Raw genomic sequence first — 26677 nt, forward strand, 5'->3', positions numbered from 1 at the left:
CCCCGCTGCGGCACCGCGCTGTCATTACAGCGCAGAGCAAGTTCGCTTTGCACGTAATGACGGGCAGTACAGGGGCCGGAGCATCGTTACGTCACGGCTCCGCCCCTCGTGACATCACGGCCCGCCCCTTTCAATACAAGTCTATGGATGGGGTGTCACGGTCGTCACGCCCCCTGCCATAGCCTTGCATTAAGGGGACGGGCCGTGATGTCATGAGGGGCGGAGCCATGATGTCACGCTGCTCTGTCCCCTATATCGCCCGTCATTATGCACAGAGCGAACTCGCTCTGTGCTGTAATGATAGCGGGGTGCCGCAGCGGGGATCCCGGGGCTCCCCAGCAGCGGGACTGCGGCGATGTCTGGGGGCAGAGTACCCCTTTAAACTCATTCATATTATTGTTTTTCCCCATCATAGATGATGTCCTCTCCCCCATCATAATGTCCTCTCCCCCATCATAATGTCCTCTCCCCCATCACAGATAATGTCCTCTCCCCCATCATAATTTTCTCTCCCCCCATCACAGATAATGTTCTCTCCCCCATCATAATGTTCTCTCCCCCATCACAGATAATGTTCTCTCCCCCATCATAATGTTCTCTTCCCCCATCACAGATAATGTTCTCTCCCCCATCATAATGTTCTCTCCCCCATCACAGATAATGTTCTCTCCCCCATCATAATGTTCTCTCCCCCATCACAGATAATGTTCTCTCCCCCATCATAGTCAGTTTTTTTTATTTTATTCCGTGGCTTAATTTTCTGGAAATGTTACTTCTCTATTACTACATGAAGGCAATGTATAGAATGTGCTGCCTATATAGCACACACTCCCTGAAGCACTGAACATTAATTCCGTACCTGGCGTCTGGAGTTTTCTTTTGTGACTTAAACAACTATCATTAGACTTTGTTTCACATGTGGAGAGGAGAGCGCGTCACAGAAGGTCTAAGCATCTGAATAGTAACACCAACGACTTGTTCTTGTGTCCCTGGATATTATTGAATCACATAAATCCTGACCTATTTTTTGAACTGTTTTTATTGAATTTTAGCTGATGTTCTTCTTTTGATTCCTTCTTCCGGTTGCTTGTACAGCAGGCATTTAATGTGTCAAAAATTAAATAAAAACATAATATGGTGCCTTCCTATCCTGCACAGTGCGAAGGTGCTAAATCAGGAAATGTCACTTGGTTGCTTGTCAAAGTGGAGCTTTTATCAGATTGTTTAAGCCTGCTCTGACATTTCTTCTGTAAACCCTTTATATATCTGCAGACAATGTGTAGCCTATAAGAACTAAGCAGAAGTCTTGTCAATATAAAGCAAAAGACTTAATTTTCTGTGTGAAACGGGCAGTAATAAAAGCTTCCACCACAATGTTATGTTTGAGTGCTTTTTAGCTCTTTTTTTTTGTTTTCACCCTGAAGATAATTGATTTCTTATATTGTTTTTCTCCACTTACAAGCCACCTCTACTCTTCCCTGCCTTCTGCATTGATCATGTATGGTCAATTCCACCATAAAAATCTGTATTCAGTTCATACATTGAGAGATTAGGTTACAGTTGCAGCCCATAGAAGTCTAAGAAGGAGAGAGGAGAAACAGAGGCAGACATTCACTTCTACCAATTCTGCTGCCTCAAGTTCACGTGTGTGTCGTTGATTACATTTGGGCTCTCCATTGCAAATTGTTTTCAAATAACAAAAAATGTAATAAGCTTTATTTTTTATCCCCTTTAAAATACAACAAAATGAGGGATACAAGCTGGAAACCAGAGAGACCCCATTTAAAGTCAGTGGGGTCTGTTGGTGTCAGTCATAAAGTGAATTTGTTGCCTCCTGGAAAATACGGTGCGGCATCCTTCCATTGTTCTCAATGAGATTCTGTTGGACCATGCACACTACAGAATTTCCACAGTGGACGTTCCACCACAGAGATTTCAGACCCCAGAATCCACCAAAAGAATGAACATGTTAATTTTTTTTCGGCGAAATGTGCTAGGAAATGCATTGCAGTCTATGGAGACGGTTCATTTTCGAGCAGTCCTGGTGCCCGCTCCACCCGAAAAATCTTTCACAGAAAAAAAAACCTTTCTTCCAGTCTGTGAACTCCTATATTCACCAGAACTCCTTCATTCTTACGCTTTTTGACAAAGAACATGTGGAGGTATGCTCTCCTCAACACACTCTCTCCTTCATAATATTTTGAATGTTTATTAATACTTTTAATCTTTGCATATATGGATATTATTGTGGTAATTAATTGTGTGTGATTTTTATTACTGTTTCATGTAGTGTGTGTTTTGTGCCCAGAGCAGCTACGTTACTCACTTAACTATACTCTGTGAATATCCTAATCCCTAAGTGATGTAACTGCTTTGTATGATGAATCCCTGCAGGGATATAATGTCTGTGCTTCACTGTACTTGTATCAGCCCTTTTTTTTCCAGACGAAGGGCCCATTCCGGGCCAGAAACGCGTTGCTATGTGCCTTGTTTAAACGCTATTTTAATTTATTTTGTCTGACTTGGTTGGACTTACTCCCTGACGGGGTCCGGCACTTTGAAAAGTTCCAGTTTTTCCATTTTATTGGCTGATAGATTATAATGGGATTTTGTAACGGCCATTTACCAGACGATTTTTCAGGGTTTTCATAACAGAACATATAACGGATCTTTAAAAACGGATGAATGTATAGTGTGAAAGGGGCCTATAAGTTCAGGTAGTTCCAAAAGATTTTCTTACAACTCTCTAGATCCTCAAGTAGCTGTAGACAGCTGATAAACATGCCTTATGTTCACTGTAGTGGCAGACATCAGTCACCTTGTGTTTGTTACCCATCTAAAAGCCCAATATATCTCATACATGGATCTATGGCATGGACAGACTTCATACAGGAAGAAACGAAACAAGAGAGATATAATGGGTGCCTATAATAGATATATGGTTTGTAGCTATAACCTTTTTCTTTGTAGATTGGTTTTCAGTGTATGAAGAGCCCTGGTTAAATGTGACAGTTTCCATCTGTGGTTCATACCTGTCAGTAAACTTTCGTCTTCTCGTTTCAGAGTGGTTGTCCTCTGTGTACAAGCAGCAGTGGTTCACTATGCTCCGTGCTGAGCAGGATAATGACACCGGGTGAGTTTGCACTATCGATGCTATTTGTTTTAAGATGATGTCATAAACTATTGATTTACTTAGGATAGATTTAATTCCTCTTCATGGAAGCCTTATTCTCTAGCTCAGTGTTTCCCAACCAGGGTGCCTCCAGATGTTGCAAAACTATAACTCCCAGCATGCCTGGACAGCCTTTGGCTGTCCAGGCATTCTGGGAGATGTAGATTTGCAACACCTGCAGGCACCCTGGTTGGGAAACACTGCTCTAGCTGATGGTTTACTTAATAAATTAACCCTCATTTTTACAACATTCACGTGGCCTCCTGCAGATGTCTGTACAGCAGTACCCAAAAGTGCTTAGGCCTTCCTGTATCTTCATATGACTGATTTCATACAGAACATGAAAAATTGTAGCATGTTCTATCTCATGCTGTATTAGGACCTCTGCCATGGGCATGAAGCCTAAGGGCCCATTTACACTATGTATTTTCTGAGCAGAATTCAACTAAATTCCGTTTATAGTGCAGCAGCCTACCGTTGTTTTCAATGGTATTCTGCTTCACCGTTCACACTGCAGACTTTCCATGATGAATGTTCTGCATCTGGAATTCTGGATTCCCCATTCCGTAAACAGAGTGAACTTGTTCATTTTTAGTGGAACTCCGTATGAATTGCTATTAATGAGGATGGCACATGTAGGGGCGATCCTATCACAAGGTTGTTCTGCCTGCTGCCCAGAATATCTGCATGGAATTCTTCTTGGTGTAGTTTCCCTAGTGTCAATGGGCCCCCAATGTATAGTCTAAAAACTGCATTCCAAAGGTAATTTGGATCTAGTACAATGCAGTCCAATGCAAAAGCTTTTGTTTTTCTCTGACAGCCATTTGCATTTTTCACACATTACAGACTGAGTTCCCATGGATTCCAGCAATATATGAAGATGGCATACCAGTTATTTAAAGCATGTGATAATTTTATTGATCATATCCTATAGTATAGCTGTGCATATGTGTTGTATTGTTTACAACATTTCAGGTACAGTGGGGATCAAAAGTTTGGGCACCCCAGGTAAAAATTTGTATTAATGTGCATAAAGAAGCCAAGGAAAGATGGAAAAATCTCCAAAAGGCATATATAATATGTCAACAAAAGTTAATTTTATTTCCATAATTTACACTTTCAAAATAACAGAAAACAAAAAAATGGCATCTGCAAAATTTGGGCATCCTGCAGAATTTATAGCATGCACTGCCCCCTTTGCAAAGCTGAGACCTGCCAGTGTCCTGGATTGTTCTCAATCATCATCTAGGAAGACCAGGTGATGTCAATCTCAAAGGTTTTAAATGCCCAGACTCATCTGACCTTGCCCCAACAATCAGCACCATGGGTTCTTCTAAGCAGTTGTCTAGAAATCTGAAACTGAAAATAGTTGACGCTTACAAAGCTGGAGAAGGCTATAAGAAGATAGCAAAATGTTTTCAGATGCCAATATCCTCTGTTCGGATTGTAATTAAGAAATGGCAGTCATCAGGAACAGTGGAAGTTAAAGCAAGATCTGGAAGACCAAGAAAAATATCAGACAGAACAGCTCGCAGGACTGTGAGAAAAACAATTCAAAACCCACGTTTAACTGCACAATCCCTCCAGAAAGATCTGGCAGGCACTGGAGTTGTGGTAACCTATTCCACTATAAAGAGATACTTCATGGAAGAGTCCTCAGAAGAAAAACTCTTCTACATCCTCACCACAAAAATCAGCATTTGAACTTTGCAAATGAACTTATAGACAAGCCTGATGCATTTTGGAAACAAGTTCTGTGGACCGATGAGGTTAAAATTGAACTTTTTGGCCGGAATGAGCAAAGGTACGTTTGGAGAAGAAGGGGAACAGAATTTAATGAAAATAACCTCTGTCCAACTGTTAAGCATGGGGGTGCATCAATCATGCTTTGGGGTTGTATTTCAGCCAGTGGCACAGGGAACATCTCTCGAGTAGAAGGAAAAATGGATTCAATAAAATTTCAGCAAATTTTGGATGATAACTTGGAAGTTGGAAGTTATATGGCCAAGTGAATGAAGCCAAAGTATCATATTGTCAGTCTCTTAATCCCAAACATAAGAATATTAAGAATGGGATAATATTCCACACTTCCCTGGTTCTGTGATAACAGCAGTTCTCGTCCTTTGTTCTACATATAATAATCTTTTTCTGCTTTGCCAGGCAAAGAACTCCCATTTGATCTTTGAGTAATAAAAGCTTGCAGCCTTTAGGCAAAGCTTTGTCCCTTTAAATAATTGAGGCTCCTGAAATACCTTGGCGTTGTTAAATAGCAGCGTTGTAATGATGATACCGGTGCCTGGCTGCCAGCGCTGTCTCACCCTCGCTATCTGCTTGGCTGCGTCTTGTCAGCCTCACAAAGGTTCCTCAGTTCCAGCAGTGTGAACGTGTTCAGCGCTGTCCTGCGGGAGAATCCACTGTGCTAGAAATAGACAGTGTCTCCTTAGTTCACCTGTGAATGGCCTTCTCATTGCTAGGCTACTGGGACAACGCTTCTGTCCATGAGCTGTGGAAATGATTGATAGTGCAAGAAACTCAAAGCTTCTTGGAATAGCCATGTGGCAATCCTGAAAGTGAAGTCTGATGATTAAAGGAAGAATGCTTCTCGTAGAACCTTCTTAAGATTGGTTTTATGTTGCCTACGGATTTGCATTAATTAACCTTTAGAGGCTGAACCTGTCATTAATGCCTCTAAATGTCAACTTAGTTCAAGGGATGTTCCCTCTTTATGAGCTAAGCTAGACCATGGATCAATTTTCCTCCTAAGTCGTCTTTTTGTGCACATGAGAAACCCTCTCAGTCTCTGGGATATGTCGAGATGAACTTTACCTATTAATACATGGTCCCCGTATCTTACTCCTGCTTTTTGTACTGGTGCTGGTGAACTGATTGGGTTAGTTGTAGGCAATATTCGCACATAATGGTTTCCCAAAGGCCAAATGTTTAAAATGTAGTGAAGACCATCAGGTTCAGAATCGTCACTTTATGTGGATGTATCCTTAAAGGGCTGGTCCATCGGAAAAACAACTTTTCCCCCATCTCCTGCCTTGCACCCGGCTTTCTGAGATGAGCACATGCTACAGACGTTTCATTCACTTCTGCCCGAGCACCATAGATGACAAAGTACAGCACTCGGGTCTCTTCAGCCATCCTATAGAAAATGTATCTAGAGCATGTTCTTAGAGATCGCGAGAGGTCCCAGCCATTGCCAGCTCTGGCGGCAACTTATCTCTCTGAGAACAAAAGTTGATATCCAACATGCTTGGTCCTTACCTTCTGCAACTTAAAGGGGTACTCCACTGCTCAGCGTTTAGAATAAAATATTCCGAATGCTTGGAGCAGACGCCGGGAGCTCATGACGTCATAGCCCTGCTCCTCATGACGTCACACCCGCCCCCTGAATGCAAGTCTATGGGAGGGGGCGTGACATCCGTCACGCCCCCCCCCCCCCCCAAAATTAACTTGCATTAAGGGGGCAGGGCGTGACATCATGAGGGGCGGGGCTATGACGTCACAAGCTCCCGGCGCTGGCTCTAAGTATTCAGAACATTCTGTTCCAAATGCTGAGCAGCGGAGTACCCCTTTAATCTGCCGAGCATAGCTGAGAGGCCTCCATACATTTTGGACAGTCTGCTGTTCTTGCTGAAGCTGGTGGATTTGGCAGACTTTTTGCTAAAGTGTATGGAGCCATGATTATGGCTTGGACTTTCGTTAAATAAGTAGTTTTTGTTTTGTAGGACTGATTTTATGTTCACTTTTATGGCATATACTGTAGAAAAAAAGAAGCAGAAAGGTGGGTACCACCCATAAATAATAGCTGAGAAATCAGGGGCTATGTGTGCTCAATTACCATATGTCAACATAAAAGAAAAGCAAAAGAAGAGGTGCACACCCAAAAGATAGGATACAATAGCTTTTATTACAACAGACTACAATTATAAAAACATCTACAGTGGTCCCTCAACATACGATGGTAATCCGTTCCAAACCATCGCATGTTGAGGGATCCGTGCAATGTAAAGTATAGGACAGTGGTCTACAACCTGCGGACCTCCAGATGTTGCAAAACTACAACACCCAGCATGCCCGGACAGCCAACGGCTGTCCGGGCATGCTGGGTGTTGTAGTTTTACAACATCTGGAGGGCTGCAGGTTGTAGACCACTGTTAGAGGAAGTTGTACTCACCTGTCCCCACCGCTCCGGACAGTCACCGCTCGCACCCGGATGTCTCTGTCCATCGCTGCCGCCGCATCCCCGACGCTCCGGCAAGGCCTCTGCTTCCACGGCAACCGCGCTTTCCGTCGCCACTATCACGTCGCTACGCACGCCGCTCCTATTGGATGACTGGACGGCGTGCACAGCGACGTGATGATGTCTATGGAGAGCACCGACGATGCAGAGGATCCCGAAGGACAGGTGAGTGACCATCACCGGAGCTCACGGGGCACCTTAAACGGCTATCCGGTGGCAGCTGTAGCAGTCTGCGCTGCCGGATAGCCGTTTATGCGATGGCCCTGACATACAAAAGCATCGTATGTTGATGCTGCCTCTGAGAGGCCATCGCATGTTGAAATTATCGTATGTCGTGGCCATCGTAGGTCGAGGGGTCACTGTACAATGGAAAATAAGACACGTAAAATGACCTTGAGCGACCTTGCTGATGTAAAAGACCAATGATCAGTCAATTCCCATTCACGTGATTTGGAGAAGAATTGCAGAAATGTCTGCTTCAGATCTACCATGTGTGAATACACCTGAAGAGCCAGCAGCACAGATTTTAGGTGTAAGCTCGTGTCAATGAACCTTTTTGTGTAGAGTTTTTTTGTGTATCTGTCAGTTTTTTTTATACTGCATGACATTGGCGCCAATACGCTCAGTAAGTAACAAAACCAATAATTTCCATTATCTACTGTAGCCCTCAAGAAATCAATAAAGAAGAACTGGAGAACAACAGCATGAGATGTGGCAGGAGACTTGCTAAAGACGGTGATGTAAGAGCATTAAATGGCTTTTTTTTTCTTTTTCGTCTTCAAATTACCTGCATTTATAGGAAATAGCTTTTCTTTTCTCACAATTCTCGTGCCATGTTTTTTTTTTTTTTTTAATGGATGTCTGTGTTTCTTTCACAAGTGAATTATTAAGTGATGACCATTATTGAAAGGTCTCTTTTTAGATCGCTGAATTAGATGTGGTGCTTTTGTAGTGCACGTATTGGAATTTAGAGAATATACACTCTTGGGCTCCATTACTGCCGTACGGGATGCCGCTATATAATACATAATGCAGCATTCAGTGTTTTCCTAGTATACATCTATTAAATAAATTACAGTTACTGAAATAGGCTCGAAAAGTAGTGAAAGACCTTTATATCAGTCACACAGAGAGTGGGGCCTGGAAACAATGGCCTACTTTTTCCAACACTTATGAAAATGTGTTGAAGAAAGTGGAATATACAGGACTAATATCTGCATCTGCTTTAGAAAATGTCCTTCTCTCAGCCATATGTCCTTGTCTCAACCATACCGTATTTACTCGAGTATAAGCCGACCTGAATATGAGCCGAGGCCCTTAATTTCACCCCAAAAAAGCCAGGAAAAGTTATTGACTCGACTATAAGCCTAGGGTGGGAAATACATCATCCCCCCCATGTAATCATCCAGACCCCCGATGGCTGTCCGGGCATGCTGGGAGCTGTAGTTTTGCAACATCTGGTCGTCCACAGGTTGAAGACCACTGAGAAGGGATTAAGCGGCGGAGAGGTCACTCGAGTATAAGCCGAGGGGGGCGTTTTCAGCACGAAAAATCGTGCTGAAAAACTCTGCTTATACTCGAGTATATACGGTATGTCCTTCTCTCAGCCATACTCTGACTTTCTCAAAGGGGCTGTTCATCAGTGCTTTATAACACTAAGCATTGTGAGCGCCTAAATGGGTGATACATTGTTCACTGTCCACCACCTAACTGAAGGAGCTGTGCATGGACATGACCCTTCTTAAAGGGGTATTACAGGCAAAAACTTTTTTTTATATATCAACTGGCTCCGGAAAGATAAACAGATTTGTAAATTACTTCTATTAAAATATCTTAATCCTTCCAATAGTTATTAGCTTCTGAAGTTTTCTGTCTAACTGCTCATTGATGATGTCACGTCCCGGGAGCTGTGCATGATGAGAGAATATCCCCATAGGAACTGCACAGCTCCCGGGACGTGAGTCATCAGAGAGCAGTTAGACAGAAAACAACAACTCAACTTCAGAAGCTAATAACTATTGGAAGGATTAAGATTTTTTAATAGAAGTAATTTACAAATCTGTTTAACTCTCCAGAGCCAGTTGATATAGAAAAAAAGTTTTGGCCTGTAATACCCCTTAACTACATTGGGCCTAAATGTATGTTCTGATCCGCTGGGACATAACGCACCATGTTGCACATTTACATCCTGTACATGACCGGAGCATCAGAGCGGTGCTGGCTTCATGCACAGCTGGTCCTGACTGCTATCAGCAGCCAGGGAACCGTCGGTAATGGCGGACATCAGCGATCGCGCTGATGTCCGCCATTAACCCCTCAGATACTGTGATCAATACAGATCATGGCCTCTGCGGCAGTGCGACACTTCTAATGGCTAATCTGATCGCGCACGGCCGCAGGGATCAGAATAACCAAGAAGATCGTCCATAATACTGATCAGTGCTATAATAATTGCTATAAATAGTCCTCTATGGGGACATTAAGAGGAGAGAGCAAGTTAGAGGGGTCAGAATAGGGCAATTTAAAACATACAAATTTTGCTTTTTTTTTTTTTTTTTTTTATATCAAAGTAGTACAGTTATAGAGAAGCATTTAAACACTCGTATCCTTTTTATCGTATTGACCCACATAATAAATAGAGCATGTCATTTTTACCATAAAATGCACTGTGTAAAAGCAGAATCCTCCAAAACTTGCACAATTGTGTTTTTCTTTTCCATTTCCCCACAAAATAATATTTATTTTGCTTGCGCTGTACATTTTATGGTAAAACAAAAGTTGGCATTACAAAGTGCAATTGGTCATGCAAAAAATAAGCCCTCATGTTTGTCTGTGGATGAAAAAAAAAAAAAAAAGTTATAGATTTTAGAAGGCAAGGAGGACAAAATGAAAATGCAAAAATTAATCTGGCTCTGTCTTTAAAGGGGTATCCAGGAATAGAAGAGCAGAGCTAATTTCTTTCAAAAACAGCTCCACGTCTGTCCCTAGGTTGTGTGTGGAATTACAACTTTGTTCCATTTACTTCAATGGAACTGAGCTGCAGAAGCACGCCCAACCTGGAGACAGACAGGGAGCCGTTTTTTAAAATAAATTAGCTCTGTTTTTCTATTCACGGATAACTCCTTTAAGGTTAAAAATATATTCGTATAATTGCACTTTCGATGTTCAGTGTATCAGGACTCCCTTGTTGTTGTTCTTTGTCTCCCCAAGATGCATTGCTTCTAGGAAAGAATATCCCCATACTGTGCTGACATATGGAGTCTCTGTAGTGTGGAGCTGAAGGGACTCTGCTGGGAACATGAGACATGGATCATAAGATTCTCTGAAAAAAACACTTGCATATAAGCGCTGCGGAATCTGTAGGCGCTATATAAATAAATAAATAAATAAATAAATATAAGGACCTCTCTGGCTCTCAGCACTTTGGATATTATGGCCTTGTCTGGCTGTGCTTGTAATATAACTTAGTGGCCATTCCTAGTGTCCCATTTCATAGGGCAGTTATTGGCCTAATAGGCCAACATCGGCCTGTGTAACAGAGCCAGCGGTCTTTTGTCAGCTGATCGCTTCATTTTACCCTGCTTAAAAATTCTTCTACGTCGGCCACATATCTCATTATGTAAGGCTGCATTCACACCACGTTTCAGAGATCCGGCTGCCGAGTTTTATTCATTTAAATGTGCCGACCGGAGTCAGATAGTGACTCCGCTTGGCTCATTTTTGCCCCGTATATGGTTTTGTGGCTGGACTGGAAACGGTGTCATACCACATAGTTTTGCCATAGCTGGAGGCACACTGGTTAGAAAATACTGCTCTATAAGCATACATACAAAGAAAGCTGTCAATCACATAGTAGGGCCGCCTACCAGACTTCCAAATCCAGAATGATCGAAGGTTTAAATGAATGAAAAAGTTATACTGAATGATGCATAGTGTGGGAAAACTCAGTATAATTTGTATTTTATGCATTGAGACCTCTGATCCTTCTGTATTTAGGAGTCTGGTGAGCTGCCTACTAAGGGATTGACAGATTTATCTGTATTTGTATTCATAGAGGGAGGGCTGTCAATCCTTAAAGGGGTACTTCCGTGGAAGAAAAAAAAAATGTTTTCAAATTGACTGGTGCCAAACAGTTAAACAGATTAGTAAATTACTTCTATTTAAAAAAAATCTTAATCCTTCCAGTACTTATCATCTACTGTATGCTCCAGAAGAAATTGTGTAGTTCTTTGGCTGACCACAGTGCTCTCTGATGACACCTCTGTCCTTATCAGGAACTGTCCAAAGCAGGAGATGTTTACAATGGGGATTTGCTCCTGCGCTGGAGAGTTCCTGACATGGACAGAGGTGGCAGCATAGAGCACTGTGGTCAGACTGGAAGGAACTACACAACTGCCTCTGTAGTATACAGCAACTGACAAGTACTGGAAGGATTAACATTTTTAAATAGAAGTAATTTACAAATCTGTAACATTTTCTGGCACCAGTTGATTTGAAAACATTTGTTTTTCACTGGAGTACTGGAGTACCCTTTTAAGCTAGACCACCAACTGGACTGTTAAGCCCAAAATGAGCCGGGATTTAAATCAATAAGTTATATTGAATCCTTTTACACAATATTATGTGTCAACCTGCTGCCCTATAATATATCTGATCTTACTGTATGTTTAAATTGCCAGATTCCCTTTTAGGGGCTTTAGTGTGTTAGTGTACTTGAGCCTGAATAAAAAAAAATATTAATAATAATTGGGTTGTATTGTAACACTAAGAACAAATGTGTAAAAAATGAGACCTTATTTACAGTTATCGTTTCCTCAGTGTGCACGTTCTTGTAGAAAATGTACAGACTGGGGGGGAATGAGACGTCTGGTGCTTTATAGCTGACGTTCATGGTTCACTTATCAGGATATCGATTTTATAAGGAAGATAAATGGGGGCGCACAGTTCATCTGAATGAAATAGGTAGCTGAGGGTGTACATGCTTGTCTACATAGTCTGCTCCCATCGATCTGACCTCAGATGAAGAAGGCTGCCAGAACAAGTTCTATTATATACTTGAATGTTCAAAAAACAGAAGATAAAACCTCTGAATCAGTACTGATAAGTATATTTTAATAGGGAGCTTTGTTTTGTAGGCCTAGTTATGAATCCTATACTTCCATGCAAGGGCCGTTATATAAGGAAGCCTTAGTTTATATTCCTTGTGTCATCTGTCTGGGTAAAGCCCATTTTAGTGTATAAATGTAAATTGCTATAGCATCCCTGCCATTCTGCCCCATAATAATGAGGAATCAAGTTGTGATGCATAAGGTATAATTAAAGGGATTGTACTATTTATTGTCTGTATCACTGCAAAATATACTGTAGTATAGTGTATTGCCATCTCTGGCAGCTCTCTATAGAGAGCTGCCGGAGATGGCAATATGCTATACTACAGTATATTTTACAGCAATATAGACAAATAGTACAATCCCTTTAAATATACCTTATGCATCACAACTTGATTCATCAATGAAAGGTGCAGCAGAGCGCACGGGTGACCACCGCTCCATTCCATGGAGGATTCAGGACCCGCTAACAAATCACAGGGGGTTCCTGCAGTTAAGACACCTCACAGTCATGCACTTGGGTGTCCTTTCTTAAGACTTAAAGGGGTACTCTGCTTTCACTCCCCCTCCCATAGGCTTGCATTGAAGGGGCAGGGCGTGACATCATGAGGGGGCGGGGCTATGACGTCATGAGCTCCTGGCGCTGCCAGAAACAGTTTGTTCCAAATGCTGAGCAGTGGATTACCCATTTAAGATTAACAAACAGGTCCTAATTTAAAGTTTGTGAGAGTAAGATGCATAAGACATAAGGCACATTTTACACCAATTTCTGGCAGTTATGGTAAATCTGCTGCAGGAAGCCACTCCCCCTTTCACTAAGCTTTTTTTCAGGAAGGTGGGGTAGTTGGTGTTTAAAGTTGCACATTTTTGCAGGAAATGGGGTTTGCCCAAAAAAGTTAAACTTATCAGCTAGAAAATTGGTGAAGAACAATCAGTTTTTCCTATTTTCTTTAATTTCCAGTGAATAGAGGAAATAAGTGTTACTAAAGGAGAAGACATGAGGAAAGCAAAGATGGGATACAAAGGGAGGACATAAACAAGAAAAATATGTGCACCTGAATTGTTGTGCAGTTTGCACCAAAATACTGACGTACATGTAAGTTTTGCACCATGCTTGACAAGGGTTAGCAGTTAGTGTTAAGCGGATATAGCCACTGTTAAAAATCTATACAACCCCCCCCCCCCCCATATGTAGTATTGGATCATAAGAATAACAATCTTTACATTTCAGAAATACAAAAGACACCAATATGTTTAAAATCATGTAAAATAGGAAAAAGTGACAGTGCTTACAACCTAGAGCAACTGCCCTGTTACATGATGGCAAATGCAAAGACAAAAACGGAACAGACCCGTGCGCATCTAAGCACAGTGTTATTTTTGACAGGGGTGAAATAGGTGAAGTTAAATTTTCCACTCACCTTAAGGTGTTGTACTTAGAGCACAACACCTAATGTCGCTTGATTCCCACACCTGGGGAAGAAGAAAGCTGTGGAGGAGTTCAGCCTGCACCGATCCTGTGATCCACCAAGGTAGGACGGTCTGTGATACTGTAGAAATGACGTGGAGATACAAGAATCCCCAGGTCCAAAAGGGGGTGCTTCGGAGCGGCGCTCTCCTCCTCTTAGATCACGGCAGTTAATTAGGGCATAAAAACCTTTCATGCCGGTTTTTATGCCCTAATTAACTGCCGTGACCTAAGAGGAGGAGAGCGCCGCTCCGAAGCACCCCCTTTTGGACCTGGGGATTCTTGTATCTCCACGTCATTTCTACAGCTGTTACATGATGGAGCAGAGATGGGGCTCCTTGGAGGTCAAAATTTAGATAAGAGCACAAAATAGTGAAATGAATGAGAAATGCATATTTACATGTCCAATGGAGTCCCACTGTAAAGGCCTCAGTAAACGCTCTGGGGACTCAGCCATCACAAAACAATGCTGAAATCCAAAAATACTGAAATTTTAAAAGGTGTTACAAAAGCCGTCCTCTTCTTTTTGATGAGAAAATGTAATAAAACTTGAATGTGGGGGAAAAAAAAAACCTCTACAAAGAGTCAACTCCAACACAGAATGCATAATGAAACAGTCATACCAAGTGGTCAATATAGTATACGAGGAGCACCCACACACCCAACATTTCACCGCTCTGGCACACTCTGAATTTAGACACAGCATGGGGGCAGATATACTGCAGCCAGATGTTAGGTTGGAATCAATAAGGAAATCTGAAATCCCAGACCCACATGGCATTTTTAGTTATGTATTTTTTCACCTTCGAGTGGAATTTTTAGGCACGGTAGCAGTTTTTTAAAATCGCTGTATACTCGGGGTATGGCATTTTATTTATTTATTTACTTACCGTACCTATTTATTTATGTAATAGAAATTGTTGCATTTTTTCCTCCTTTAGGCTGGGTTCACAGAGCCGCAAATGCTTTCTTTACAGGGAATCTGTCAGCATTATATAATGCTCAGAGGTGCAGACACTGGCAGATAGCTGAAATGGAGATAAAACAAATGATACCAGCTGATGGCTGTTTGCACATTTATAAAATCACATGCGTGCCTCCCACCCCAACCTCTCCTTGCTTGGTTTTCTGTACTAAGTCCTTTTCTTTAATCAGTAAAGGTGGGGAGGGATGGTGGAGGGAGGAGACATGCATGCTGCAGATTAGCACCACCTCCTTGGCACTTGAGGTATGAGCATTGTATAGCTGACAGATTTCCTTTTAAGATATGTCCTTCACTAATGGAGTTTATGATCTAGTTTCTTCCTTCTCAAATGTACACATCTTACATTTCTGTGTCTTTCGTGTTCTAGTATTGTTGGAGATGGACTGGATTTAACTTTGGTTTTGACTTGTTGGTCACATACACGAACCGCTACATCATTTTTAAAAGGAATACCTTAAACCAGCCATGCAGTGGTTCTGTCAGTCTGCAGCCACAAAGGAACATTGCATTCAGGTGAGAGATTTTACTTTTATTCTTGGTAATGTTATTTGTGGGAAATAACTTTGGATTGTTGTAACTAGATTATTTGGTTTCCATATAGTTGCCCTCTGTTTCAGTGAGACAGTGTTTTCCATACCATCTCGTACACCAGTTCCCATCCCTATAAGCATGGTTTGTAGTAGGGATGTAAGAAAAAATCGATTTGTGCGATTATCGCGATTTTTTTCACTTGGCGATACTGAATCGATTCAAAATATTTTTGAATTGATTCTTTTAGGGATGTGGAATTTGTGGAGCCTGGCAGGCCGGATCTGACGCGGCGGCGCTCTGGGTGTACGGAGCGGGCTCAGACTCGTGCCCCCTCCATACTCTGCAGCCCCTGGCTGTTCTCAGTAGCCGGGGGCCGCCGCTAATAGCCAGCATGAGGCACGCCGCGGCTGGCTATTAAAGGAGTAGTCCGGCGCGCACTTTTCTCATTTTATCCCGTATTCTTCTTACTTCCTGTTAGCCCGGCACGTCACACGGAGCTTCAGCCTATCACCGGCCGCAGCGATGTCCCGCCTCGGCTGGTGATAGGATGAAGCTCCGTGTGACGTGCCGGGCAAACAGGAAGTAAGAAGAATACAGCCCGGGGACCAAACACCTGTACCGGAGTGTACCGGAGCTACGGGGGCTCGTTGGCAGGTAAGAGAAAGTGTGTTTTCTTTTATTTTGCAGCCCGGACAGGATAAAATGAGAAAAGTGTGCGCCGGACTACTAGATCGCCGCTGTCAAAGCTGACAGCGGCGTCTAAAGGGATCTGTGAATGCTCCCAGGTGGGTGAGGTATCGGGATATATTGCGATGTATCGTCACCTAGACGGTGTTGCGATATATCGAATCGCCACACTGGTATCGCGATTCGAATCGTATCGCCAAATTCTTGGCGATTCACACCCCTAGTTGGTAGCCACCAAAAGAATAATTTTAAAGAGATTATCCACAATTTTTTTTTTTTTATTATATAAAAGATTTGGCATATGTGGCATAGCCTTCTTACCGGTCACCTGGCCAAAGTTCAGCAAAAGCCAGGATTTGTCTCATAAGTAACCTTGAGACTGGTTGCTAGCAATATTCTGCCTAACAACTAAATTGTTAAAAGTTCACACACTTCAGATTTTTCCCCCCCGGTTTATTCCCAAGATAATCCACAAGACAGATCTGCACTAAATTATATGGATTTTGTTACAAGTTTGCCTCTTGTGGATTTGAGAGGGGTGCCATCAGACAGGAGAGGGCACAGAGGGGTGCCATCAGACAGGAGAGGGCACAGAGGGGTGCCATCAGACAGGAGAGGGCACAGAGGGGTGCCATCAGACAGGAGAGGGCACAGAGGGGTGCCATCAGACAGGAGAGGGCACAGAGGGGTGCCATCAGACAGGAGAGGGCACAGAGGGGTGCCATCAGACAGGAGAGGGCACAGAGGGGTGCCATCAGACAGTTGAGGGCACAGAGGGGTGCCATCAGACAGGAGAGGGCACAGAGGGGTGCCAGCCCACCCTAACTTACTGGACTTTGTCTATGCCTGTGTTTCAGCTTGGTCAAAGCCATGATTTTATAATCCATGATTTCTATAAAAAGGAAATAACATTTTCTTATGAAGTATATTAGAAAGGTTAATGTTTTGCCAAGAAGTACAACATATAAATAGTTTTTGTATCTGACAGTGCCTATTTAAAGATGAATTTTTAAATATTCTGTATGATTAATAACCCTTTATGGTATAGGTTGGTAATGAGTCGCCAACTGTTGGGTGCTTTATTACAGGATCTGTACACTATGTTTAGTTTTTATCACTGTACTTGCTTTAGTTCTGGTAGTTTCTAATGTAGACATCTGTTGTACTTGCAGGTTACGCTTGGTGTCGTTCGATACGAATGGTAAAATAATCTGCAGTCGAACAAGTGGCTATCAGATACTCAGCCTTGAAAAAGATCAGGTATGTGTCTTAGTTTGTCAGTGGTCTCAAACTGTGGCCCTCCAGATGTTGCAAAACCTCAACTCCTTGCATGCCCGGACAGCCAACGGCTGTCCGGGCATGCTGGGAGTTGAAGTTTTGCAACATCTGGAGGTCCACAATTTAAGACCACTGGATTATGCATTGCTAGAAAATATACAAATCTCCATTTTTGTTTTCTGAGGAGACCTAGCTATAAATAAATATGGAGGTTAACCTTGGTGACATGAATATAGTAAGTATCATTCTGTGTTTGTTTTGTCTATATCTGTGCACAGTGCAGTGTTTATAACCATCTAATCTGCCCCAACCACAGACACTCGCGGGAAAGATATTATCATCCTTCAATCACGCCTGTGAAATATCATGTTAGCTCAGATTGTGGCGTTCTTGTGGGGGGCTTACAGTAACTAATTGCTTTTATGACAGCAACATTTCAAAATCCATTTTTGCTGCTCCCTGGATAATGATAACCTTTTATTTTTTTTTCTTCTTTACTTTATTGTTACAATTTTTTCTGATAGGTTTACATCTGTGTTGGAGGCTTTGTTTAGGCATTCTGTTGCATATTCAGGGGGAAAAAAAAGCTGCATGCTTTTTATGTTTTTTGTTTGGTTAAAATTCAGTAAAATGATGTCACCAGCTGGAAATTTAACAGATCCCATTGAAGTCAATGGGATCTGTTGGTAGTCATTGTGCAGCGAGCCAGCTGGCTCCATTTGTGGCTTCTAAGGGTGCGTTCACACAGAGTAAATGAAGAGTAATTCACACCGAAAAATTTATGGGCGGAAAAAAGAATTTTATTTTCGCGGGAAATTTGCGTGCAATTCGTGCAGAATTGCGCGTGGAATTGTGCACGGACATGGGGGAAGGGAAGTGAAGGGTTGGTTCATCAGCCATTTCCGCGCAAATTGCGCGAGAATTCTGCGCAAATTGCCCACAAATTTTTTTTTACCATTGACTTCAATTGATTTAAGTAGTGGTTGAACTTGATGGACATAGTCTTTTTTCGACCGTACTAACTATGTAACTATGATTTCTGCTCGCGGATTCCGCTTGAAGAATGAACATGCTCTTTCTTCAAGCGGAACGGAATTCAGCGTCGGAATTCTGCTAGCAGAATTTCCGCAGTGTGAACAGGACAGCAGAAATAACATTAAAGTCAATGGGCAGAGGAGATGTGGATTAATTTGGAGCAGAGAATTCAAGAGGAATTAATCAAGTAAATTCCTCTTGAATTACTCAGTGGGAACGCACCCTAAATGGAATTTACTATGGAGGCCTGTAGGGAGCCTGTGATGCAGGTGTGAGCCTAACCTTGCTTGTCACCATGGCTATCTGTTTTGCACTTTAGAGGGTTACTCCGCTGAAAACATCTTATCCCCTATCCGCAGCTTCCATGTCTGTGACATCATGCCATGCCCCCTCCATTCATGTCTATGGGACTGCATTTCCTGATTTTGGACATCTGCCAGGCCAGCAGGAGTCCAATGTCTGTGCAAGAGATGAGAGGAAATATGCTCTGGGCAAGTAGGGAGACACCTAGTGGCCACTTTTTTAAACACAAATAAAACAGAGCTTCAATGTTTTTTTTTTTTTTAAACAAAGTACATTAGAAAGATTTTTTTTTTAAGTACAATAGCAAAAATTAGTTTTAATGACAGTGCCCATTTAAGATTCCAAATTAGTGAGCTCTCGCTAACCCACCTCCATAAATCCCTTAAAGCGCTCCAATCTTTTTAAATTTTTAATTTTTTTTTCATTATGTTTTTTTTTTATAAAAATGACTCTAGCAGTCTTGTTTTCCTGTGGCCAGAGAGGAAGGAACAGCACATTCCTCGTTTGTCTATCACTATGTGTACCTAAAATTTGTTATCCCACCTTTTGACCTTTTAACAATAGAAATAAGGGATTAAAAACAGCAAATCAAGAAATTAAAAAAAAAAATTTTTTTTTACATACCTTCCTTGCTTGGAAAAGTGAAAACAAGACTCATTGTTTTTATAAAAAAAAAAAAAAAAAAAAATTTGGAGTAGCGCTTTGAGTTTCCTCTGTCCCCATGATATTATCTGCAAATCAATGAGAAATCACAAAATTCTTTTTCCACTTAGCGTTTTTCAGTTTGGCGTTTTTTTTTTAATCCTTATGGTGTGTTTTCACTCTTTTTTTTTTTTTTTTGGGGTTTTGGCATGTTGAGCCTATGTTGTTTTTTTTTTCCTGAGAAGTCTCCCTTAGATGTCTATGGGAGTAAAAATACGCCAAGAAAAACAACGTGGTTTTTAACTTGGGTGTTTTTTGAAGCCGTTTTTTCTTCTTTTTTGGACTTAAGCGATCCAAAAAAGTGATGGAGATAACAATTTTTAATAAAATTCCGTAGGGTACCATTAAAAAACTGTAGTGATGTAAAAATTTTATTTTACAAAATGCTAATCATTGCTAATCATTTTTAAACAGGGTTCAATTTATGTGGGTAGGCAGGGAACTTAGAATGTAGCCAATAATAATAAAACATTTAGGAAGGAGCCATTTAAATGTAAAAATAATATATTTGTTATAAATAATGTTGTTAAACTTTTTATTAGTAATATATTTTAATAATGTGTTGATTAAAGAGTGTGTTTTTAACTCTTTTCACTTTTTATTTTTTTTCCTTTTTTGTAATTTTTTTTGGGTAGTACTACTACTCCCAGCATGGAACACACTGTTCCTTGATGGGAGTAGTAGTGCCTGTACTAATAGACAGATCGCCCCCGGGTGTCACTTCTGACACCCATTGCGATCCTTCTGTATAATGTATAGGTGTGGGCAGATGGCCGGCCACTCTTCGGATGCTTCCAGCCAATCACAACTCTCTGCGGGAAATATGAATAGTAGTAGTACTACCTAAAAAAAAATTTTTAAATAAAAAAAAAAAAAGTGAAAAACACACACTTTATTAAACACATTATTAAAAGACATTACTAATAGATTTCATTATAAAAGATTAAAAGATATATGATTTTTACATTTAAATGGCCCCTTTCTACATTTTTATTATTGTCTGCTACATTTTAAGTTCCCTTCCTACCCACATAAATTGATCCCTGTTTTAAAAATTTATAAAAATGTTGTTATAAAAAATATAAAATTTATTGAATACATTTTTTTATTGAATACATTTTTTTCCATCCCTACTGCATTTCCACTCAAAGGCAAAAAACTTTATTTTTTGGCAGGTGGGTGTTTGGCTGGTGGAGGTAGGTAGGAGTAGTACACTTGTTGCACTTATTTGGTGACGACTCTTCTAAGAAAATAAGTTTTTGTTGTAGCATATTAAAATTCATATGGTAGTCAGGATTGAAAATGCTTTGGTTAAAGCCTCAGCATGATTTGACATTTTCATGCAAGTTGCGCACACACACGGTTTAGTTCTGACTTTTTTAGTGCATAATTTCATCCAAAATTGGTTTGATAAGCATGATAAAAACCCAGTGTGTGTTTGCGGAGCTATAAATGCTTACCATTTCACCTCACCGAAAACTGAACACTTCAAACCTTATTTTTATTAAGGAAGAGGTGCTGGGGATTCTTATGTGACGTGTATAAGTAGCGACCATAAAACAACAGGGACAATCCGTTCCAATGTGAAGATATAGAGGGCTTTTATTGTTACTTGCTGAAAAGTCAACAAAAATGTCATTCTACTTTTAATGGCAGAACTCAAGGTTCAGTCAGTGAGGCTTTGTTCTCTCATACATCAGACTCAGTGATATTTCCACTTCGTGTGGCTTGTACTCAGACAGTCCATCAAGCCAGATGACAGGGCTTCTACTAGTGTGTTACATTCTGACATTTGTAAAGCTTGAAGAGCAGTTTCAACATAGATATACATTTTCATGCAGCTGCCCCGTGTCTCTATATGCAAATCTTGTCTTGGGAGTTGACACCTTTCCGTGTAGAATATTTAAAGGGAAACTGGCAGCAGGGTCACCTCATCTAACCTGAATATACAGGTAGTGTGAATGGCCTTGTATCTATCGCTTCCTAACGGGTGAACATCGGTGCAGCCATTAAGGAGAGATTAATCTTGTTGCTAGTATGAGATTTTCTTCTTAAATGCACTTGAGGCGGAGTTATTAGCCAAAGGGGCGGGAGTGATCAATGCACATACAGCAGCCACCTCTAGTGCAGATAGGACAAATAACCACATTTGCCAAAAGATTAATATCTCCACCACGGCTGTATCAATTTTCACCCGCTAAGCAGCTTTAGAAACTCCGTCACCTGCACTATCTACCTGCATATTCAGGTTATTGTGGGTGACCCTACTGTCAATTTGCCTTTTAAAGCTTTATACTAACTATGAGGTTTGTTGAATTTCTATTCATATTCATACTCCTATTTGCTGTAAAAAAATCCAATATAATATATAATTTCTATGCTGGTAAGTTCTCCAGGGGACCTATATCTCTTGTACTCCCATCTTTGCATGGTCGGCTATTTGCAGGCACTGTAACAGTTTTGTGGAATGTGTTCTGGATTCTCGTAGAGCGAGTGAATGATTGAGAAAAAAAGAGCCCATGTATCGCCACCACTAAGGCTCTTCTACAAGGATTTGTCTGAACTAGACAACCACTTAAAATATTTAATGTAACTGCCTTGGCTTGTGTGTACCCCCTGTTTAATTTTCTTAGGGCTGTCTACTTTTACTCTATTATTTTTATTAATATAATAATAATGTAATATAATAAAAATAATTCAGCACCAACAAATTACATGGCACTTTACAATTTTGAGGGTATGAATAAGGACACCTATTAAACATTCAGACAAGAGGAGTGAGGGCCCTGCTCGCGAGAGCGTGTGGTCTGTGAGGGATGGCATGAAGACAATAGGTAGCAGGTGCTTTGTATAAACAAGGGACCAGCCATGTTTTATAACTAAAATAGATTACATAATAGGAGGGAGAACTAGTCATCAGCCAGACGGATGCTTAATGAAAAGGGAAGACCAATTAGATAATGTTATAGGCCTGCCTGAGGAGATGGGACTTCAGGGCAAGTTTAAAACTGTAGATGTTGGCAATAAGTCTGAGGGTTTGGGCTATTGTATTCCAGAGAACTGGTGCAACAAAGTCTTGGAGACGGCGGGAATAAGAGGTTCGGATTATAGAAGATGTTAGTCTCAGATCATTAGCGGAGCGTGTGTAGGATGGTAGACAAGGATAAAGGAGATGTAAGGAGGTGCAGCACTGTGGAGAGCTTTTGGGGTAACGTGAGGATTTTTTTTACTTTATTATGGACTGAAAAGGTAACCAGTGTAGTGACTGACTCAGGGGGGAACATTGCTGTAATGGCTGGAGAGAAGTCTGGATGGGGCATTTAGGATAGACTACAATTTAAAGAGGCTCGTGGGGGGGGGGGGGGGGTGTATAGGAAAGAAAAGAGTCTGGATATCTGCAATGTAACTCCTAGGTGCACCCAAAACTATCTACAAACATAGGCTACCTCAGATCAGTGGGGTCTGTAAAGCTTGACTGACACATATCCAGTTCTAGTATCCTAGTTTGGTGTGATACCCATCCCAGTCCTGCTTGTCTGTGTTTTAACAATATAACAACCTTGGGGATGTGAGTCCCCTCAGGGAAACCCTGAATAAAGACCCCCTCTAGTCTAAAATTTAACTTTTGATCTTTTTGCAAATAATAATTAAGGGTGCTCAATTACCACTAGGTGGCAGTGTGTGATTCAAATTACAATCCCTTATTTGTTATATTTCAGTTTTATAGCATCCTATGCATGGATGTTATTGACCAAGGAGCTCTGTTTGCAGTTCTCTGCTCTGATGCCGTCTACAGACATAGCATCACACAGCTCCGTGATCCATCCATATTCAAAAACAGGGATTGAACTAAAATCTATTCTCCTCTGACTCAACGTTTCACCAGTAGGAACTGGCTTTTTCACTCTCTGCAAACAGATAATAACATCTGATATACATTTGTTTTAAGAGAAAGGAAAAATAAGTCAAGTACTAACAACGTACCAACTAACTTTTGCATGGCTGACATTGTGGTCAATTACATACCCTCTGTTCTTGTTTGAGTTAAGTTGACAGTCTATTTTACTATGTTGAAAGGTAGAAGATGGAGATAGTGGATGAATGGGCACAGTGCTTAAAGGGGTACTCCTCCCCTAGACATCTTATCCCCCTATCCAAAGGCTAGGGGATAAGATATCTGATCGCGGGGGTCCTGCTGCTTGGGACCCCCTCGATCTCCCTGCTGCACCCGGCATTCGTTTAGAGCATTGGGTGCATTGCTGGTGATGGTCGTCACGCCCCCTCCCATAGTCTTGCATTGAGAGGGCATGGCCATGACATCATGAGCAACTCGACCCGCATCACCAGTCATCCGTCAAGTTCGCTCCGTGCATTGGATGTTTGGGCTGCCACAGCCACGATCAGACATTTTATCCCCCTATCCTTTGGATATCGGATGAGACGCCTAGGGGCGGAGTACCCCTTTAACTTTCTCTTTGCCACTTCATAGCTCTTGGATGAATGACATAAACTTGAATCATTGATCTGTCAGAATGCACTCAGGCCATCACTCGCTGCCATAGTATGTAAACTGTTGTATAGAAGAGTGTTGGAGAGAGAAGAGTGGTTGACAGATGAGGACAGCTCCTCCTGCTTAACTTTTTTTTTTGGCTGATCTGTTGTTTCTTATAATTTTTCCTACAGGAACAAGTGGTGATGAACCTGGACAGTCGCCTGCTTGTGTTTCCTCTCTACATCTGCTGCAATTTCTTGTACACATCCCCCGAGAGACGAGTGGACTCAGAAGGACAGGGGGAGAGTTCGGACATCTAAAAGGGCCACTGCCTACATCAAGATCTTAATGTGAAAAAGGGAAAGTTTTTTTTTTCCTTCAGGTTTACTTTCTTACTGGTGCAAGGAAAAGAACATATGTAGCGGTTTAATGGACTTGTATCACAGTATGCTTAGAGATGAATGAGGTTTATAACACTACACCTCAGAATGTAGGTTCTTCTGCCTAACATCGCAAGCCAAAAGTCTGTATGAATTACTTAAGAGGTACTTGGGCAAAAAAAAAAAAAAAATGTCTAATGCATTTATAGAAATGTCCACAGGTCCTCTATAAACATGCAGCCTTGGGATATTTAAAAAGAAATATATATATATTTTTTTGCGCTAGAGTACTTCTTTAATTATGTTTAAAGAGAATCTGACACCCTGTTTCCACCACACTCAACCCAATATACTGGGTTATAGTGAGGGTGAACAGCTTTACAAAGAGGGGGCGCTTACTTAAATTGGTTCAGTACATGCAGAGTTCTGGCACTGTAATCTTCAGCTTCATTTCGCTCTAGTGTGCATTGGAGGTGGGGAGCCAGCGCACCCAGCTCCCCTGCCTCCTGCATATTCTGTCTACTTGCCCCCCGCCACTATTATGCTAATGAAGGTCACGGGTGAGCGCAAAGAGAGCTTACACACGGCATTCATTAATTAATGAAGGGTGGACGGAGAATATGGAGAATGCAGGGGAGCTGGGTGATGTGCGCGCTGAAGATTACTGTGCCAGAACGCTGCAAAAACTGAACGGATTTAAGTAAGTGACCTCTCTTTGTAAAGCTGTTCACCCCCTCTATAACCCAGTATATTGGATTTAGTGCGGGTTAACAGAGTTTCAGATTCTCCTTAAAGTTTGAGCCGCTGTCTTTCATGTTTTTTTTATTTTTTTTTTTATAAGAATATTTTGAAGGTGCAAGCAAGCGATCTGCCACGCAGTTTTTTTTATATGTTAAATTTGACTGCACCTGCCATGTCACAATCTGCACATTCTTTAGTTGTGTTGTACAGGATTTGGCATAGTGGTTTGCAGTAAATAAATCCTTCCTTGTGAGTTTTTCTTTTTTAAGATGTTCACCCGTAAGCCTTAATAAAGATCCTACAGATCGCCAACCTTCTTCTGATGTATGGAGAGTAACATAAGAAACAATAACTTTCTGTACTAGGGGAATGATCTTGGCTTCTTATCACAGACCTGCCTCAGATATTCTATTCTCAGATTGTTTGTTTACATTCATATCACGTTGGTTTGAAACAGAATTAAAAAATAGCGATTATTCACTAATTTCCAAGTACAATTATGCCAAGGCAGTCATGGACTCTCAGAGCAGTTTTTGAATAGTTGGTCATTCTTAAAGTGCAGTTAAATTTGTCTCAGATGCCTATGATCAGGGCAACATATATGTCCCCAGATCCTGACCCTTTTGAATGGGTACTCCGCTGCTCAGCATTTGGAACAAACTCCCCCTCCCATAGACTTGCATTGAGGGGGCGGGGTGTGACGTCATTAGGGGCGTGGCTATGACGTCACTAGCTGCCGGCTCCAGCGTTCGGAAGAGTTTGTTCCAAACGCTGAGCAGCGGAGTACCCCTTTAAGCTTGGAAGAAGTGAGTCATGTTGAGGTCCTATCGGAACATATTCTTCTGGTCACCTGGTGCATTGCTCGATTGTTGCATTGGGCTAAAACCATGTCACTGTGTAGTGCCAATATTTTAATGAAATACATTTGACTAAGTTGTATACATCCTACATCATTTTTCATTTGGCGCCAGATCTTTTAAAATGGGTTGTATGATTTTTTTTTTTATTCAGAAACAGAGCCACTGTAGGTTTTGTCTGGTATTATGGTTTAGCCTTAGGTGGATGGGGCTAAGCAATACTTCATGCAGATCCTAAATATGGCATCATTTCTAAGAAGGTAATGTAGAACATTTTTTTTCTACATCCCCCTTAATTAGAATCTATGACTGTTCCTTCTGTTCTAAATGTTTGTATTAATTATAATATTTTGCAATTCTAGAACATCTTTTTGTATAGGTCTGTCGTGCATCTTTTTTTCTTCCTAGCAAAATATGATAAAAATTACAACTCTATCACAATTTGGAGAGACACACCGATTTGACAAGAAATTTTTGGAGGATTAACTGGCAACTCAGAGTTATGAAAGAAATGTAGAATTTTAAATTATTTGGTGATGCATATATTTACTAAAACACAGGTAAGCAGAATTAGAAGGTGATATGTAAGTGTCCACTAAAATTACAAGATGGGCAGTGTTTATATAGGAAACCCTTATGTTATGTTCATCACCTGTAACAAGTTGTTTTTTTATTTTTTATGGAAGCTT

At 41.2% G+C, this 26677-nt stretch overlaps 1 protein-coding gene across 2 annotated transcripts in view; it reads left to right on the plus strand.

Annotated features, from left to right (window-relative positions):
* Nucleotides 1–24758, plus strand: part of GMCL1 (germ cell-less 1, spermatogenesis associated) — a 124478-nt gene extending 99720 nt beyond the window's left edge. For both annotated transcript variants that reach the window (XM_056571437.1, XM_056571438.1), the window contains exons 11-15: nucleotides 3064–3133; nucleotides 8086–8161; nucleotides 15350–15495; nucleotides 17373–17460; nucleotides 24202–24758. In XM_056571437.1, coding sequence (XP_056427412.1) covers nucleotides 3064–3133; nucleotides 8086–8161; nucleotides 15350–15495; nucleotides 17373–17460; nucleotides 24202–24330 — 509 coding nt within the window. In that variant the 3' untranslated portion in view covers nucleotides 24331–24758. The remainder of the gene's footprint in view (nucleotides 1–3063; nucleotides 3134–8085; nucleotides 8162–15349; nucleotides 15496–17372; nucleotides 17461–24201) is intronic.
* Nucleotides 24759–26677: the final 1919 nt, after the last annotated feature.

Source organism: Hyla sarda, chromosome 4 (genome assembly GCF_029499605.1).
Source record: "Hyla sarda isolate aHylSar1 chromosome 4, aHylSar1.hap1, whole genome shotgun sequence".
Classification (NCBI taxonomy): domain Eukaryota; kingdom Metazoa; phylum Chordata; class Amphibia; order Anura; family Hylidae; genus Hyla; species Hyla sarda.